This window comes from Chamaea fasciata, unplaced genomic scaffold (assembly GCF_029207755.1).
Source record: "Chamaea fasciata isolate MVZ Bird 193981 ecotype frontalis unplaced genomic scaffold, bChaFas1.0.hap1 SCAF_3, whole genome shotgun sequence".
NCBI classification, from domain to species: Eukaryota; Metazoa; Chordata; class Aves; order Passeriformes; family Sylviidae; genus Chamaea; species Chamaea fasciata.
This window is the reverse complement of record NW_027094088.1, coordinates 1,015,866-1,034,886: the sequence shown is the minus strand read 5'-3', so window position 1 is coordinate 1,034,886 and position 19,021 is coordinate 1,015,866. Positions and strand designations below refer to the sequence as shown.

General features: G+C 48.0%; 2 protein-coding genes across 6 annotated transcripts in view; one reads left to right on the top strand and one right to left on the bottom strand.

Moving 5' to 3' along the window:
* Nucleotides 1–108: 108 nt before the first annotated feature.
* On the top strand, nucleotides 109–6,052 carry EIF4A3 (eukaryotic translation initiation factor 4A3). The gene is made up of 12 exons (XM_066177664.1): nucleotides 109–321; nucleotides 489–561; nucleotides 1,296–1,362; nucleotides 2,172–2,234; nucleotides 2,434–2,566; nucleotides 3,212–3,292; nucleotides 3,571–3,712; nucleotides 4,356–4,494; nucleotides 4,936–5,051; nucleotides 5,485–5,592; nucleotides 5,675–5,802; nucleotides 5,878–6,052. The coding sequence occupies exons 1-12, from the start codon at nucleotides 156–158 to the stop codon at nucleotides 5,892–5,894; spliced, it is 1,233 nt and encodes a 410-aa protein (XP_066033761.1). The 5' UTR covers nucleotides 109–155; the 3' UTR covers nucleotides 5,895–6,052.
* A 2,793-nt stretch (nucleotides 6,053–8,845) lies between these two features.
* ATL2 (atlastin GTPase 2) overlaps nucleotides 8,846–19,021 on the bottom strand; it is a 36,277-nt gene continuing 26,101 nt past the window's right edge. The window contains exons 6-15 of one of the 5 annotated variants that reach the window (XM_066177660.1): nucleotides 18,584–18,640; nucleotides 17,910–18,002; nucleotides 17,490–17,628; nucleotides 16,561–16,688; nucleotides 14,431–14,487; nucleotides 13,592–13,663; nucleotides 10,996–11,427; nucleotides 9,735–9,749; nucleotides 9,500–9,610; nucleotides 8,997–9,087 (exon numbers count right to left, since the gene is read on the bottom strand). In XM_066177660.1, coding sequence (XP_066033757.1) covers nucleotides 9,503–9,610; nucleotides 9,735–9,749; nucleotides 10,996–11,427; nucleotides 13,592–13,663; nucleotides 14,431–14,487; nucleotides 16,561–16,688; nucleotides 17,490–17,628; nucleotides 17,910–18,002; nucleotides 18,584–18,640 — 1,101 coding nt within the window. In that variant the 3' untranslated portion in view covers nucleotides 8,997–9,087; nucleotides 9,500–9,502. Of the gene's footprint in view, nucleotides 9,611–9,734; nucleotides 9,750–10,995; nucleotides 11,428–13,591; nucleotides 13,664–14,430; nucleotides 14,488–16,560; nucleotides 16,689–17,489; nucleotides 17,629–17,909; nucleotides 18,003–18,583; nucleotides 18,641–19,021 lie in introns of all 5 variants that reach the window. The other 4 variants (XR_010719825.1, XM_066177659.1, XM_066177661.1 and 1 more) reach the window with 4 other exon arrangements.

Below are 19,021 nucleotides of genomic sequence, written 5' to 3'. Positions count from 1 at the left end.
CCGCCATCCCGTGGTGCTGCGCGCGCGCCCCCGTGCCCCTCACGCACGCGCGCCGCTCCCCGCTCAGGCGCGAGCCGCTCCCGCCCCGCTCCCCGCGCAGGCGCAGTGGCGGCGCAGGGCGCGCGCGACGGACGTTGAGTGTCGGCGGCGCGGCCATGGCGGGGTCCGCGGGGTCCGCGGGCGGCTCGGCGCGGAAGCGCCTCATGAAGGAGGAGGACATGACCAAGGTGGAGTTCGAGACGAGCGAGGAGGTGGACGTGACGCCCACCTTCGACACCATGGGCCTGCGGGAGGACCTGCTGCGCGGCATCTACGCCTACGGTGGGCGGCGGGGCCGGCGGGGGAAGGGACGCGGGGCCGGGGCACGCGGGGCCGGGGACGCGCTGAGGGCGAGCAGCGGCCCGTGGGCCGGGGCAGGGCCCGGATGAGGGCCCTGCGCCCCGCGGCCGCCGCCGGGGCCTGGCCTGACCCTGTGCCGTGTCCCGCAGGGTTCGAGAAGCCGTCGGCCATCCAGCAGCGAGCCATCAAGCAGATCATCAAGGGAAGAGACGTGATCGCCCAGTGAGTGCGGCCGGGCCGGGGCGGGTGGTGTCGGTCCCACTCCCTGCCGTGGGGCTGGAAGCGGGATCGGCCACCCGTGGGGCTGGGATGGTGCCTGGCAGGGCGTGGGGAGAGACCTGGAATTGGGGCCACGTTGGCCAGAGCAGCTGTGGATGTCCCATCCCTGGAAGTGCTCCAGGCCAGGCTGGATGATGCTCTGGGTAACCTGGTCTAGTGAAAGGTGTCCCTTCTCATGGCAGGGGGGATGTTATTTAATTCCCTTCCAATCCAAACTATTGTGTGGTTTTTCGATGTGACAAGCAAAACAGTGACATTGCCTAGCTTGTGATCCTAACAGTGGGTTATGCCAAAGTTTTCTAGGTTTAGTCACTGTAAGAAATATGTCTTAGAGACAAAAAAAGGATATGCATCCCACTGAAAAAAATCCTTTCTTGGTCGCTAGTGCAAATTACTAGCCTTGCAAATTGCATTGGCTTATCTGTCGTTTCCTTGGAGAAAAGTGTATGTGTGGCAGATGGCAGAAAGTTAAAATGCTGGTCTGATAAGGAGTGAACGTGCCAGATCTGGGTACCCTGGGGTGTTGTGTCCCAGCTTCTCAAAGCTGCACATCAGGCTGTGATCATAGCAAGCCTTGGTTGGCACTGCTGAGTTCTGTGCAGAGGGGTGGGATGTGTTAAATTGCCTGTACTGTTTGTCCAGACATGCAGAGTGTTCACCACACCTCTGTCTCCCAGGTCACAGTCGGGAACAGGGAAGACAGCAACGTTCTCCATATCTGTTCTACAATGCCTGGACATACAGGTAATCTCACAGCAGCATGTGCTAAAAGTCATTTTTACTAGATCACTGGCCTTCATCATAAAAGTGTGTTCTTTAAGAGTGAATAAATGAAGGTTTACGTTAAAATCTTTTCATTATGGCCAGGGAACCTCAGACAGAAACTGACTGAGAACTTCACCAGACTCTGTAACAATTTAACTGTTAAAGCCAGTCTGGCAAAATAAGTTCAGATGGTGTCTTGTAGTCATAGTTCTCTTTAACAGCTGACCTCTTTCACCTGTTAGGGCAAAGGTAATCTCTCAGCAAGCAGAATTGCCTTCAGGCAGTCCTAACAGCATCACCAGCCTGTCTGAACAGCTGCCACGCATTGCACAGAATCAAACCCAGGTGTTTGACAGACAGCTGTTTGCTTTTGTTCCGCTCAGGGGCATCGTGTCCATCCAATAGTTCTGGAGTAGGTACAGTTGAAGAAAAGGGTGGTTTTCAGTGGGCTGGGGTTGTTCCTCATGTGTCACTGCCTGGGGACATGAAAACAAAGGTTGCATGTTCTAAGTGCAAAGGGCAGCTTTTGCTCATTATACTTTTAGAGGCGACACTTCAAAACTTTGTCTTGGAGCCCTTGAGCAGTGCCAGGTGTTTGTCTGAACCAAACACAGAGAACTGAAACAGGCTGGAAGTGTGGTCTATTCTGCCAGAAATGTCCACACTTCTTTTTTCTTTAGCACAGAATTCAGTGATAGAGCTTTCAGCTGTGACCTTTCACAGACACCGTTCAGTGGATTCATCTCTCTGGCTGTGGTTAACTCCCGTGGGGTTCCCTGTTTTACCAGGTCCGCGAGACCCAAGCCCTGATCCTGGCGCCGACTCGGGAGCTGGCTGTGCAGATCCAGAAGGTAGGAGCAGTTCCATCCCTGTCTGCAGAGCACTGCCAAGGCCTGGGGCCAGCGCTCTGGTGTTTCTCTGCTTCTCAGAGCTGAAAGCACAGCTTATCCCACTTCTCCTTGTGCTGACATCTCTGAAAAACACACAAACCTTCATCTCCTGAGGAGAGAGCTCCTGGGGTAATGAATCCATTTCCTTGTGTGCACACAGGGGCTGCTGGCCCTGGGGGACTACATGAACGTGCAGTGCCATGCCTGCATCGGCGGCACCAACGTGGGGGAGGATATCCGCAAGCTGGATTACGGGCAGCACGTGGTGGCCGGCACCCCGGGCAGGGTGTTTGGTAAGGAAATTTATCCTAACACTGTTAGTGTAACAGCAGGCTGAACTGCAACAAGGTAACTTGCTGCTCTAGTGCCTGGAAAGGCTGCAGGGAAATCGGTGGTGGTGGTATTTTCATTTTCTTTGTGCTTTGCTGTTCATTGTTGAGGTGACTCTTTACGTGGTGGCTTTGGAGAAAGGAGAAAATATTACAAGCCCTGAATCTTCAAGGGGGTAGAAGCCAGGCCTACATGAATGCCAAAATTAGGCCCCCGTTTTCTGTGTCCTGGTTGTTGCTGCATGTTGGTTAAATCGGGTGCCCTTGCAGCTGGTACCTTCTGGTTTAACATTTACTGTGGCCGTTACCACAGGGGCATTGTTGGCCTTCAGGCTCACATCTTCTGGGTCTGACAAGCTCCTGTCACTGGGAGAGCATCAGCTGCTCCCAACAAGTGAAAAAACACAAACAAAAACCTAAAACGTAGCAGTTGCCAAATTGAGCTGATTCTCAAACAGGATCTATGGATTCTGCTGACAAAAAGTTCATCTGGCATTTTATATTTCTCCCATCTGTCCCTCCTCCAGCAGAATGCCCTGCCAGGGGTGGGAGCAGTCTGGGCTCAGCTGTTTTCAGGGCATTCCCATCTCACAGAGTGAAATCTTGCAGATATGATCCGTCGCAGGAGTCTGAGAACTCGTGCCATCAAAATGCTGGTCTTGGATGAAGCAGATGAAATGCTCAATAAAGGTAAAGCATTTGTCTCCCTTTTGCTTGCTTTCTCCTTGCTTCTTTGGGGTTCTAGGGTGTCCCAGCTAGCAGGCCCACTTCTAAAAGTTGGTTTTTAGGAAGATGGGCTGTAATGGGTTAAACTACAGAGCATGCCTTGTCTGATGTTACTGATTTACACAACAGTGTTCATCCCACAGTACAGAGCCAGAGCTGAATTGTAGCTCACAGTGTGAAAGGGGAGCGTGTTTGGGAGAAGGGTGTGCTAACCATGGTGTGTGGCTTGATTTGCACTGCAGGCTTCAAGGAGCAGATTTATGATGTGTACAGGTACCTGCCTCCAGCCACACAGGTGGTTCTGATCAGTGCCACTTTGCCACATGAAATCTTGGAAATGACCAACAAATTCATGACAGACCCCATCCGCATCCTGGTGAAACGGTGAGTGGCTTTCCCTGGAGAGATCAGGGACTCTGAGATGCTGCAGCCCTGGGCAGCTCACAGTTAACTGATTTAAATGTACAGAGAGTGTCTCATGTTCCTTCTCACATCCCAGATGTGCTCCTGTCCTGTTTTCCAGGAGGGGCTGACTTATCCCCCTGACTCTATCCTTGTCCAGTTGTGTGTGCTGCTGCTCAGCCTGGCTGTCCCCTCATTCTCCTCAAGGAAATCTGTCCGTCTCACTTATCCAATTCCTGGGCTCCCCCAGAGGATTTTTTAGGCTTCCTGCTATAATTTCCTATCACATAGCAGGCAAAAAAACCCTTTAACTGACTGATCCTCAGTGTTGTTGGAGTTTACACCTGGTGGTGTCACAGGTCCTTGTGCACTGGGACTGGGGAGGAGTCTCTCTCTTGTCGAGGAGCTGGAATGGAAAAATGATGAGAACAGAAATATTCCCCTTTGGAGCTGTGTGGCTGGAGCAGAGCAGTTCCAGTCTCTGCTGAATGTGTCATATTCAGGGCCCTTCTTAAAGATGACTTTTCCCAGGACTTTGTAGAACAGGGGCAGAGGGGTGGGCTCTGGTGAGGCACACCCAGCCCTTCTCACTGCTGCTCACCTGCTTGTGGTGTTCTTCCTGCAGTGATGAGTTGACCCTGGAAGGCATCAAGCAGTTTTTCGTGGCTGTGGAGAGGGAGGAGTGGAAGTTTGACACCTTGTGTGATCTCTACGACACGCTGACCATCACCCAGGCTGTCATCTTCTGTAACACCAAGAGAAAGGTACAGGGGCCAGCAGAGGGCCATGCTGCTTCCTGAGGGGGTCTCAAACTGTGCTGGGTTGGTTAAGAGGTCTGGCTGCTCCCCCATCTGGAAACAGCTCAGTAGGACCATGGATTAGACCTTTGGGATGTGCCCAGCTGCACAGCTGACAGGAATTGCCTTTTTAGAGAAGTGGGTAAGAATGGGCTCAATCTGATCCTTATAATTCCTGGAGCAAAACCACACTTCCTGAATAAATGCTCGTAATGCATTTCCTTTCAGGGCTTGTGGAGCCCTGTATCATACAGCTGATGCTCTGTGAGGATTGTTTACTTCCCTTTGTCTCCGAGTGCTTGTGGAAATGTCTCTCAGTCCATAGCAGCTCATCTCAGCACACTCTCTGGAGCACGGCTGCTGTGTCTGGCTGTCTGAGCCAAGGGCTAACCCAGGCTGTGTTCACAGGTGGACTGGCTCACAGAGAAGATGAGGGAAGCCAACTTCACAGTGTCATCCATGCACGGGGACATGCCCCAGAAGGAGAGGGAGTCCATCATGAAAGAGTTCAGATCTGGTGCCAGGTGAGTGCCAGAATACCTCCCTCTCGAGGCTTTGTTCAGCCCAGATTAAGGAGAACTTTCCATCTATCTCCTGTGGTGTGGAAGGGTTGAGACATTGCCACTTCCCAAGGAAGGATGCTCTTACCTCTGGGTGTAGAATTAGTCTGTTCTATTTTGCTGAAGACGTTGGGAGTTGCGGCATTTAAAATACATCAGGGAAAAAAATGTCTGTGCTCCATCTTTGGTATTTTGAACACTTGGGAGCATTATTCCTTCTGAAAGATCCAGGCTGGTTTGGTCCTGTCGTGACTGAGGTTTGGTGACAATGCAGGAGACACTTTGCATGCAGAAGTGTGGGTGGTGCTGTGGGCAGGGGGAGCAGGAGCAGCAGGGCTGCTCTGTGCTGAGCATTCCCAGAAAAGCCCCGACCCTGACCCTGCCCCTCTCTTTGCAGCCGAGTTCTCATTTCCACAGACGTCTGGGCCCGGGGCCTGGACGTGCCTCAGGTGTCGCTGATCATCAACTACGACCTGCCCAACAACAGAGAGCTCTACATCCACAGGTAGGCTGGGCCTTCCCCTGGGGCTGCGGGAGCTCCCCCTTCCCACAGCAGCTCCATGCCCTGTTCCCTGTTCCCGCGGCAGGATCGGCCGCTCGGGCAGGTACGGCCGGAAAGGCGTGGCCATCAACTTCGTGAAGAACGACGACATCCGCATCCTGCGGGACATCGAGCAGTACTACTCCACCCAGATCGACGAGATGCCCATGAACGGTGAGTGCTGCCCTCCTGGCGAGACCCCACACACCCACTTCACACCTGTAATTCTTCCCTTTTCTCTCCTTCCAGTGGCTGATCTCATCTGAAGTCGTCCTGTGCCCTCCACAATTCTCTTTTGGACCCACATCCTTTTATCGTATTTTTGGTCATATGTTCTTGAGTTGAGCTGCACTTGGGAACTTGTGTAAATATTGTCTGTACTCCCGCCCATCTTTTTCAATAAAAAAAGGAGGTTTGACCATAACCTGTGCTGGATTACTTTAACCCAGCAGAGTATCAGGCTGGGAGTTTTGAGATACTGCCATACTTGACTGGAATAATGAAACAGAACATTGGACACTCCCCATATCTGGGTTCATAAAATCCAGGGCTTCCTGTTCTCTACCCTTTCGTTAGTGTTGTGCCACACCACCTGATGTACTTTTAGTTTCCTTAACCTTTAAGGATCAGACACCTACAGGAAAAATCTGTGGCTTAGCCCTAGCCTGCTGTAGGAAAATTGATTTAGGAGATAGCCAGGAATTTCCTGCTGGTTACATCCTTCTAGAGCCAGGAATCACCACACTTGCTGCTCTAGATGAGGATTTCCCATGCCAAGGAACTTGGGCACACACTTCCTGAACAGCAGGTATCCCGTCCTGTCACCTTCTCCACCTCTTGGTGCTTCTGTACCTCGTTACATCTGCTCCTGTACTTTTCCAGCTCCAGGCTCTTCCCTGTAGCTTTCCTACCTCGCTCTGCTGTGTCCCTTTGTGGGGCAGGAGCTGGCCAGAGGTCAGTTCCATCTTCTGCTCCCTGCATTCACCTCGTGCAGAAACAGCCATGTCCAGCCCAGACCCAGCACTGCCCCAGGAGCTGGCTCCCAGGCCCCTGACCCACTCACTGACCAAATCCAGCTCGCTGTTCAAGTGACACAACCTCACTCCAGGCTGCTGCCCCTCCAAACGTGCAGCCCTGTGACCCCAGGTCCCATCCCAGCCCCTGCAACTGTCACCTCTGTGCCCACAGGATGGAGTCCCCCCTCCCAGGAAAGGTGACACGGGGTTAACAGTCAACAGGGCCAAACAAGGACAAAGCAGCAGCCTGCTGCCCCGTGACCAGCCCCTTTTATCCCCTAAAACATCCACTTCCCACACTGGGTTAAAAATCAACCTGACCCCTCCCTTTCCCTACCTGTGCTCCCTCCCACGAGCTCGAGGGATTTTGTATTCACGCTGCAACCTCGTGGCACGGTGCCCAGGAAATCTCCCCCCACAAACCCTGAAGAAAAGCCCAGATAAAGCCTTGCAACTCCTTGTCCACGTGCTGGAAGAGTTCCGCTTTTGCCATCTCCGCAGGGCACGGCCTCACACCTGACCTGCACCTTCCTGGAGACCACCAGCAGGAAGGGCAGGCGTGGCCCTGCCAGCCCCTGTGTGACACTTGATTAGTAAGAGATTAATCACCAAAGCATTGGCTTGTTTGAATAACAGTATTTAATCTGTACAGGTTTGAGATATCATAAAATGCGACATTCCTACCTCATCTTTAGCATCATTCCCCTGGAGCTGAGCCCTCGCCTGCAGAGGGCAGGAAACCACCACTCCCCAGCAGTTCTTTGCCGTGCAAAAGTCACAGTGCAATTGCTTTTAGTCCTAGACAGATGATTTCCCTCACTCGAGAGAGGGGAGATGTTAAAGCTCGAATGTTGATGGAAGCTGTTACCGTTTAGGAATGCAGAAACCCCAGTTATTGCACACAGCCATTTCCAGCTGAAACTACAGCAGTTAATAACTCAGCTGCCTTTACACTTCCACACAGCTGATACCGATTTAGCCAAGAATGAGAGTAAAGCCAGTAACAAGATTTCAGAGTGATACAATTGTCGGAGGGCAGAATCTGACAAGCAACTCCACAAGGCAAAAGCGTGCTCAAGAACAGCAGGAGGTTTTCCTATCCAGGGAGGGGGGTATGAGCTGGACAGAGGTCACCTTCCAGAGACAAGCATGAGAGGAACATCGGCTTCAATAGAAAGCTATGAAGTACAATAGAACAGATCTGTTCATATAATCGTCAGGATAAGTATTTGACATAGTTTATGTAGTAGAATACAATACTTGAACATCTTTTAAAAATAAGCACGGATTTCATTTCATATATACACAACTGATTTTAATCATGTACTGAAAATAAATTACAGGAAATAACTTTAAAATGCAACAGAAGACAAGAGTTTCACAACAAACATTCCCACTGATTTTCCCAAGGGGGTGAGAGATTGCAGTGCTCAAGGCAGGTAAATATCACAAATATATCAAAAAACTTCAAATTGTTGATGCATTCACACATTTACATGAGCCACAAACATTCCTTTACAGGAACTGCACTTAGCTACCACGGAACCAGGTTTTGCCATAAACTACAAAACTTTGATACAAAATCGTATTTATATATTTATATTTCATATACATGCCCTATCTGTGAATTTCTTAAAAAATAAAAACTAAACACACTGTACAGACAATCCTAACTCATCGCTTGGTAGCTGTAGGCAACATTTTTTTGGATGGAATTTCTCCCCCAGTAAGAATTAATGGCAATATTATATACATGAAGGCTAAAACTGCAGAAAAAGACAGCTCAGTTCCGATATGCACCTCCCTCGGGGCCAGGCACCCTCTGTGCCTGCCCGACAGCCCAGTTCTGTGAGAGGAACCAGCACATGCATCTGTGGAACGCTGGGGAAAGGCAAGAGAAGCAAGAGACGCGTTGTGATGTTGGGGCTGCTCCCACCAAGGCTCGGCGCCGAGCCGGGGACACGGGGCTGCTCAGACGCTTCCCTGAAGTCAGCTCCTGCAGGGACACGCTCCCAGCGCTGGGGAAGCTCCCTCCCTCCCCGGGCACGGGGCACCAGGACTGGGGAAAACCGAGCCCCTCCCTCCCACCCCCGCGGGCTCCACGCACCGCTTTGTCTGAGGAGCTGAGCACTGACAACCTTAACTCTTCCCCGGTGATGGCAGCAATCTGTGAAGCCAATCACACTAAACTACTTCTACAGTTGATTGTAAACTTTGGTTTATTTTTATTTATATTTTTTTTGTTTGTTTATTATTATTGAGTTCTCATGGTACAGCAAGCATGTCTAGGATGAGAGGGCAGAGCTGAAGAGGAGACGAACTGTCAGTCTGTCTTTAGTCTGGCATGGTGAGCCACCTGCTCGGTCAGGCCTGCTTTGATAGAGTTTTTTACAGACTGCCTCATATGATCCTCCATCAAATTATCACTCATGGGCTTCAACACCTGTGGAATGAGAAATGTGCAAAAGAAACAAGAAAATGAGGTAACCAAGGAAAATAAAGGTATAAAATCATACAAAGAGATGAGACTTGAAATCATGAAAAAAAATTAGAGTGATGAAGTCTGACACAAAGTGGCATGAACTGAAAGAGAAATGAATTTTGCTGCTAGAGTAATGAGGTTAAAGCAGTCACATGCTATGGACACAAGTGATACCCCTCCTACACAGCAGTAATTTCACTGAATTCAAACCACTTTACAGTTCCTAGAAGATGGATGTGCAATTCCATACCCCATATGCAGCATCAGTCTGGTATGGTTACAGCATTTATGCAGACCGGCCCAGACGGTCCAGCTTATTGTCCTATATGTGTAAGTGTGAACACTTCAGATACAGAAAGAAAGTTAAAAATACTGGCTAGTTTTTCTTCTTGTTATTGTTGGATGAGAGTCGCTGTCGCGGCACTGATGTGAGAGCACGACGAACCGCTCGGCGTCTAAGGACTTCAAAGAGTTTGGAAAACACCTAAAACACGAATTCAGCTGTTAGGGAAAACGGCTCTCACAACACAGCAGAAACTCAATCAAGATCAGAACAAAAAAAAAAAACAAAAATAAAACCAAAACCCTGATTGCCAGTAACTTCTCACCTTCCTGGGATTCCTCTGAAGCAAGGAGGGAAAAGAAAGGCAGAGATTCAGAAAAATCAACAGCAAGAACGAGGATTTAATCAGAGTGACTCAGACAGGACCTGCAGTGCTTTGCATATTACTGGTGATGCGCAGCTCTAGCAGCAACACTGCTGAGGTCTTTTGGAGACCACCTTCCTCCAGCCCACGATGGCAAGCTCCCACCAGCACAAGCCAAGTTCTCCCCCTTCCAGGAAAGGCAGCAGCCCAGCCAAGCCTTGTGAGCTTGGGGTGTCCTGCAGCAGCAGCAGCTCCAGTAGTACTGGAGAGCCTCAATTTTAATCACCAGTGAGTGGTGCTAACTCGAGATTTAGTTACCCATTTATTTACTGATGCTCATTTCCCTAGTTTTAAAAATCCACTTTTTCTGCTCCAATGTAACTCAAGACCTGACTGGGACCCTCAGCAGGTTGCTCAGAGAGGCCCTAGTGTGCCGGTGCCTAGGACACAGGAATTTTCCAGCTGTGGAAGCAAGCATCTGTGCAGAAGGCTCCAGGTAGTTATCTGCTCATGCCTCGCAGGACACACTTTAATGTCCCCCCAGATAAACTCAGTGCACCCTTTATTTCCAGTAATAACAGCAAGAAAGTCTTTCCCTTCTGCTGGCACTGGACAGAGCTACTCAGAATGCTCCAAAACCTACTGGTCAAGAATTCTTCACACTGGCCTTACTGGCACAGCTGTGTCAACAGAGTTCAGGCAGCAAAATCCCTATGCAGAAAGTTTTCTCCTCCAGCTCTGTTGTCCTTACACTCACATCTTTTCTTTCAGGAATTTGTTGGGCATCCCTTGCAAACAGCAGTTGCACCCACTGAAGCTGTCACAGACAGCACAAGTCTCCCTGATGGAAGAAACCTGCTGTGCACCCTGCGGTGGCAGCTGCTGGAAGCCATCACCCAGCCAGTTCTCTGCCAGGACTAATCAATTCCTTGCTCTGAATAAGGAAAGAGTTTTGAAGCGTCCCTCCACTCTTTACCATCCTAAGTAACCTTCCGCACCTTCAGTAGCACTTCTTGGATAATATCCTAAGCTTATTCAACATTCCTTGTGTGCAGCATCTGTTCCTGAAGAGAGCAGTCACACCACTGAGCAGATTTTCCCTTTGGCAGCACTAGCATTCTCCATTAGGTCTAGACCAGCTTTTCCCTCTCAGCACGGAGCAGAAACTGTTTGAAATGTCTGCTCAAGACAGCAAGATTTCGCAATAAAAACAGATACCAACCTGCTCCCATATAGCTTCAGCGATCTGATCAATGGCTGTTCCAACTTCTCTGAATTCCCCAGAGTACTTAACGTATGCCCAAGTACAAAACGATATTAGAGCCATCCCCAGCACGAGATTACACAGGGCAGCTATGGAGTTCATGCCAAGGAACCCAGTCACTCCTGAGATTATGTACATGGCAAACATGACCGCAAACAGAGTGGCAGGGGTACGAGCAGCATAAAAGATGTTTTTGCCATCGTTGTGCTTCACAAAGTTTGCATAGATCTCGTCGATTTCCACCTCCAGTTGCTCCTGGTAGCGCCGGCAGAACTCTTCCCCTCCCATCTTCTTGACGGAGCGGAACTGCCGGATGGCGCTCTCGCGGAAATCCTGGTGCTTCTGCTCCAGGTCCGACGGGGCAATGTAAGGCTTGTCTCCCCCACACACCTGTGGGAGCAACCACAGTCACACAGTCACACCCTGAGCTGCTGCTGCTCACAGAGCCCCTCGCTGCCCTCCTCCCCTGCAGCCCCCCTGGCCACAACAGTCAATCAGCCAACGCTGGAGCCCTGGGCACTGAGGATTCCAGGCTTTCTGTGCCCACAGGCACTGACCCCCCAGCAAACTCTGCATTGGACCTGAGCCCGTGGAAAAGGCTCCCAAAACTGAGTGACAGCACTGGGATTGTGGCTGTGGGGTTTGGATAGAAGGGTGGGACAGCACAGGGTGGGAAACTCAGAGTTGAAGGGTTTAGAATATAGTAACAGATATAAAGCAAGATGGAGGATTCAGGGCAGAGGCTGAGTCCTTTTCACCTTCTTCTCCATGGCTCTGGTGGGGTTTTGTAATTGGGTAGAAAAATCCACATTGCGGGCCACGGGTGGTTGGTTCTTGGGTTAAAAGTACAAATAATTGAGGTGCCATTTAATAATTGGACAATTCAGCCTTAAAAGGCCTTGTAGAGAGGTAGAGACAGAGCCATTTTCCACTTTGTTAGCTACGACTCACAGTTTGTGAGACTGTAACATAGAATTAACAAACATCTGAGTCCAAACACAAACTGCATCTCTCGAGCATTTAATCCCGACTCTGTCAGAAAAGAAGATTAAAAAGCCACAAGCCAAAGGAATTTTGGACCATGGCAGGGCAGGAGCCTCCCCTGTCCAACCACACACAGACCCAGAGCACAGGACCGAACTCCAGGCAAGCCCAGGACAGGACAACAGCCACATCCCTGCTTTCTTCCCCAGAATGAAGCCCTCCACATCCACCAAAACTCCCTGGAAAATGCCTCCCCAGTCTCATCCTTCAGAAGAGTTTTTTCTCATCACTCAGAGCATGTTAAACACCAGGAGGTACTGAGGGATCAGGAGGCCACCACACAAATAACTGCCACTGTTTTCTTACACTCTGTGACACTGCACCTGTTGTTCCTTACATTTCAGGGACAGTATTCTGGTTATGCACACTCAGCAAAGCAGGGCTTTGCTTCATGAGGACAACTCAGAAGCTGCAGCAACAACTACCTTTACATAATCCAGTTTTAAATCCAAAGAGTTCCCACCTTTGTTCTTAAAAATAGAAGTTTCAGAGCTGTGTCAGATCAAGACCATCATATGAGACAGCTGGATAAAAAACTATTCCATAATTTGTGCATATCTCGACAGGGATATAAAAATACACAGTACTGGGGGAACATTACTATGGAAACAAAGTCTGTTTAAAAGAACATCTGTTTCTGTTTATTCCCTGCTCCAAGTTAGAAACCTCACAGCTCCAGTATCTCAACAACCATTGAAGATTTAAGTTTGGAAGGCAGACTTGGCAATTATTATAAACAACACATTTACTATTTCAAGACATTTTCCAAAATAGGAATGGAGGAGTTCCCTTAAACCAGCAGAACACTCTCCAAACAGCCTGCTAACAAATGGAACTGGCTTGTCTGCCACCAGCACTAGCTCTTGAACTTCAAAACAGAAAGCTACTTCCGCAATGAAGACCACAATTAGCCTAATTAATGGGGAGCTAGGTTTGCAGCGTGTTCTCACACCTACCGGTCCTTCTGGTTGTACAGTTTCACAGTAAGCACAGTCCTGTTGAGCTGTATGGGACATGTAATGGTTTTCAGAATTTCCTATGATAAAACCTGCCATCCCACCACATTAAAGTATGAAATCCATCCAGCATTCAGCTTAGAATCAAGAGAAGAAGCGAGTGGGAAATTACAGACACAGGTTTTTCGAAGTTATTCTTGTGTTCCAAGGGGTTTCTTTGAGTTTTTGAATCACGTCAACCCTTGCATTTCACAGCTGATGAATGGCCAACAATTCAGAATTCCACCACAGTGCAACCCTGACCCAACAAGCGTCTGCTCCCCTGCTTGTGCATTCCATGTCACAGGATTCTGAGCTGTACAGGGAACTGCCAGGTGGGAATCCTGCCCACACACCCATTTCACAGCTCCCCGGCACCAGAGCAGGGGCAGAAAGCACCCAAGTGCTGGCCCCGAGGCACCTTCCCCTCTGAAGTGCTCACACACAGAGGACACCAGAGGAGCTGAAGGGCTGCATGTGCATGCAGGTGTTGAGGAAAGCTTGTGCCACCATACCTGCTCCATGCCTTTGCTGTACAAGTCTTTAGCTCCTGCCACAGCAGCAAGATTGTTCGCCTCAGCTGTTGCCTGGAAAACACGGAGCATCCTGTGTCATTGACAGCATTCCCAGGTTTTACACAGCATTACTCCCCAAAACCTTCAGAGCTCCTGGGGGCCAGGAAAAGGCCACACAAAAAGAAGTGGAGTTTAACAATATTCATTAAAGCACATTGCTGTCATTCCTCAGCCTTCTAACAGAGCTGCAAACAAACCTCAGCTTGCTTGTACAGGCTTTTCATCGTGAGCAATCTCTTCTCAATGCTCTACTGTTAATGAGCACATAGGGGTCACTAAACTGTTATATTTTAAATCCTGGTACTGGATTACTTCCACTACCTGAGGGGAAAGAAGGAAGCTGGTATTATTTCTGCGTTATAGATGTACAGTTTTGGTGTCAGTTGTAATTGTCAAGTTTGTTAAGTGTTTAAGACTTATTTTCTCTCTGTGTCACATCAGGGACCATTACTGTAGTTAAAGGTGCAAGACGTCATTTTTTACATCTCCCAGTCAAACAGCAAGTTACAGAAAACTCATGCTTAGAGAGTAAAGCAGCTGAAAACCCCAACCAACCCGACAGACGCCCGGTTTGGTTGATTTAATTTCATTTGGTTGATGAAACTGAGGGAAAAGTACCCAACCATCACAGTTCAGGTGGCTTTCAAAGCACACAGATCCTTCAAGAACTGCAGCTGTGTGGGGGAGCTCCAGGCCCACAGCAGTCGTGATCCTTCAGTTGCAAAGAACTGATAAAGTTCATCCCATCATCTCATCAGATTTGAAAGAAAATAAAATACCTGCAGCATAGATTTCGGATGAGGTAGCTCCTCTCCTTGATAGATTTTAATGTAAGCCTAAATGGGAAGAAGAAAAAAAAAGGTTTATTTTTCTAAACATTTATGTTTAAGAAGAGTAAGAAATGAGGGACGATACAAAGATAGAGCTCAGATTATTTCTTTGTAATAGTGTTAAATACTAAATCATGCAGTTTTCTTTATAAAAGTCTGGCTTTTTTTTGCCTTCTCTTTCCTATGCCTGAGGCTGGGGCCAGCAGGGCACCCTGAGGAGACACCAGCACTGTCCCAAGAAGTGACAGGTTTGACAGCAGGTTTCTGCTCCCTCAAACACATAAGGTCTTTGCTAAAAAAGGAATCTTCACCCCTAACAAGAGTGGAGATTTCCATCCCAGCCTTTCTGGCAAGAGGTCTGCCCAAGCTTACCCAGTGCTGGGAGAACCAACACTTACATCTCCCCACATGCCTTCATCTACTCAAGTGTGGGAGGGAAGAAACCCACTTAATGCAGACAAAACCCTTCCAGCAGCTAAGCAGGCAGCCTGTCCCACTGTGCCCCACCCCAGGTATCCTCAGGTGTCCTTTCTTTCCCCAGGGTTCAGGGGGCTGGAGGAGGAGAAGACACATTTCACTCCTGCCCAGCCCACGGCACAGCTCCTGGGGCACAGCAGGCAGCAGCAGCCACTGCAGTGCTCTGGCCAAGCTGTGCAGGTGACACCGGCAAGGCCCTTCAGGGGGTCTTCTCTTCACTCCCTTCACTCCACTGCTGCCTTCCTGAGGGATTTTTGCTCCCAGGGGGCAGAGAACAAGGTTATCAGGGTCCCCATGTACTCAATGCTCTAAGCTGCAGAACAACCTACAAAAACATATAGAGTTATACAGGACTCTGTTCCCTTGACACCCTCCTTGCTTCTGCAGCTATTTCCTCCCAGTAAAAGCCCTCCAGCTGCCAACTCAGGCCTCACAATCTCCGCTGCAGATGCACAGTCCCAAGGGAGCAGCCCTCTTTAGTTACATAAGCAGGGCATCTCTGCAGCACCCCGCAGCGCTGCTCCCCGACTGCACACAGGATGTCAGTCACCTTCCCAGCACAGGTTTGACACCTGGGTTTTTAGGATTTAATCATTCGTAACTGCTGCTGAGCATGCACTCCCTGCACTGTACCTGAGTGGGCTCTACTAGAGAAAAGCTGGAGCAAAAAGCAGCGTGCAACCGTGTAAACAGAGAGACTGAACCCTGGGCTCCCGTGTTGATTTTACACCTGCCAGAACAGCCAACACTTCTGCATCCCACACCAGGTCTTGCCTTTTAAGAAGTTACTTTGTTTTAGAACTGAAGTTGAACCAGCTCTGGGCTCCGACTCCTTCATTGCAGAGTTTGTTCCTTAACATCAGCCCAACTTTTCTATCCCCAAAGCAGCAATGCAGAATTCCTGTCTTTAGGAGTCAGTGGCATCATTCTTACCAAGCCAACTGTCTAAGTCATTCCAATTAAAAAGAAAAAAAAAAAAAGGCTACACACACCAGACCAATCCCTGGTGATGCAGAGATTATGTTATCACATTTCTGCTGGTGTCACCACGATACCAAAAAAGCTCAAGACTAACAGCTGTGAGGATCATACATAAATATTTCAGAGCATAGTGGTGCTACACACATGCAAGTGCTTAGAAAGAACCTTTCTTGCACGTTAAAAATCCAGAGGGGAGGATTTGAAATTTTCATTGCATGCCTAGCAGTTTGAGAGGTGTTTTTCAACCTGTAAAAACTGCGTTAGGCCTGCTTTAATTAAAAATAACCAAAACAAACCAAACAAAAAACCCGCCACAACTGGGATTTCAAAGTAGGAAAAAAAATATCTAATAAAGCTTGAGCTATTTCAACCCATTCACAGAGAGGAAAATAAAAGCCACCAACCCACAAATTTTGCCAAGAGTAGCTTGCAAAGAGCTGTACTGTTAGGAAGCAGTGTGCCAGTTCTGGAAAGTCAGAGTAATGAAATGAAAATAAAAGTGAGCTGATGATCAGCGAGTGTCAGCCTAGATATCTTATCTTCTCTGGGAACAACGTGGCCTAAAATTAGAATGCTGTCTTTTAAGCTATTAACAGAAATAATTAGTATGAGTTTGCTTACCTTGAAGTATTCTACAAGATCTCTACAGGTCACCTTGGATCCACTAATCTCTTTTTCTACCAAGTTTTCAGGGGCAAGCAGTAACGGTACCAGATTCCGCAGTTCATTCTTAAATTCCTCATCTATATCTAGTAAAATTCAATCAATTCCAGGAGAAAAGGGGTTAGTTTTCAATCTCGTATCTCCTAAAGGAGCACTGATAGCCCACAATCCTTCTAAATCCACAGCATCACAACTCTGAACTGCATTTTTAAGGTATTTAAAGGCTTTCACACATAATATAGCTTTAGTGAGTTCTACCTGCTCTTAATCTACCAATCTTAACTTCACACTGGGAGAACGAGGTTCCACAGTCCTTCCAACGTTTGAAATGCACTTCCCCAACCACACCAATGCCCAAGGAGCCCAGAGGTGTGCGCCCTCAGCACAGCAGGGGCTGGCACCCCACCACTGCAACTCACTTTTACAGCCTTGGCCATCCTGGTGCATTCCCTCTGCCTCTCATTCTGCAGTAGCAGAACCCCGGGGCTTTCATTTCAGCCATTTCAGAGCTGACCTGTGGCTCAGTTCCTAGAGAAAAGCCTTTCCAGAAAGCAAAGTCTTTAATCTTGGGAATTCTGCCTTCTGGAGCCCTCAGTTATCTTTGGAATCTCTATTTAATGACCTTTAAGCATGTCTCAAGTTATCAGATTACAATGAACAGCTAGACACGAAGATTTCCATTCCCTCTGCCTGCTTAATTCCTCTGCTTTCAAACCACCAAAAGGAGCACACAATGCACATTGCTAAATTCTGCAGCTTCACCTTTTAGCCTTATATTTTCCAGTCAGGCATTTCAATAGCAAACCACTACAGTGCTTAACTTCCATCATGTAAGAAAACAAACTCAGTGATCTGAATCAAGAAACACAAAACGAAAAGCTTCCTACCATTCAATCTCCCATCAAAATTTGGATTTGTTGCAACTTTAAGACCAGGGTGGGGCAACAGGAAACACCCAAGATTACTGAAACAGGAGTGAATATGCTTCCTTACATTCTGTAGCTCTTCATGTTGGTTTTGCTTTACCTGAAGGGAAAAAAAAAAAGGCAGTAAGAACTGCTAGCAGTTTTACAGCACTGCAATCAAGATTAACCTAAAAGCAGTAAGAGCACAAAAGTGCGTTTAAGCTTTTGTAAAAGCAAAAGTTTAAGCTTTTATTCCTGAACCTGATAATGTCAACTTTTCCTATAAGTGGAAACTCCACAGATGTGTTTTATTAGCACAAGGAGCCAGCTCATGATGCATCATTGCCTTGACAGCAAGGTGTCACTTCGAAGATCAGAACAGGATTACTGAGGATAACACACCTGCAATCTTTTCTCCAGGAACTTTCTTCCTCCTTCCAAGCCATATGCATGTTCATAAGGATAACTCCAATCTCTAATTAAGAACATTAATGTCTGCAACAGGAAGAACAACAGCACTGAATGGTTTGCATCGTTCCTAAGGTCGAAAATTCTATCACTTGTGATTATTTAAAGTATTTGGCTGCTCTAAATATATTATAGATAACAAGCAAGGATGCTGTGGAAGTTTTTTGGTGTATCTGGCTGCTCTAAATGAAGCAGACTTGTAGTTCTGTGGTGCAAGAGTTTGCTTGTTTAAAAAGCCAACTCAACAAAAAATCCATCACCAAACAGGACCTTTTCTCAGAACCATCTATCACCAGCAAAGGCCAACCATATCTCAGAGTAACAAATAAGAAGGTAGCACAAAATTTTTCTCCTTAACACCTGCACATCACTTGACATTTTGATTCCTTTTATGCCTTATAACTCAAGCACAAAGCTATACTTGCCCAAAATGTGATCCTCTTCAGCGTTTTTCCACTGGGTTTTTGCAAAGCCATATGGCAACGCCGAAGGAAAATTAGTCTTGCAAAGAACTGGTTACCTTCAGCCCAACTAGCTTCTCTTCAGAAATTATCCTGAGCTCATTTTCTACACATTCAACTGCTTAAATCCATTTAACACACAGTTACCTGAAACGGCTTTTGGTAAATTTCTTCCATAGCTAGTCTTCCATATTCTGTAAACAACTGAGAGAAAGAGCAGTGTAAGGGTGTGCCACACAGAAAACACATTCTTCTGCTCTCAAACATTCTATTATGTCACTAAAAAAATAAAAGCATTCAATCTTAGATCTTACTACAGGTCGAGAACGGCAAACAAAGTTCAATAATGAGCGAACCAACCCTCGGAAAGATTCAGGTAGGAGACATGATTCCCACAGGCCTCACAGTGCCATTCCTGAACTGTCAACACACTGCAGGTTCAAGTGGGTGGCTTGTGGGCTATTCTCAGAGAAAAGCTGGCTGCCTTTCTCACCAAGCCAGTTTCCAGCTCTTGCTTCCTAGGCTAAGCTTAACATTTGCCCCTTACTTCCCACAAAAGGTTTATTCCTGGAAATCCCAGGGAGC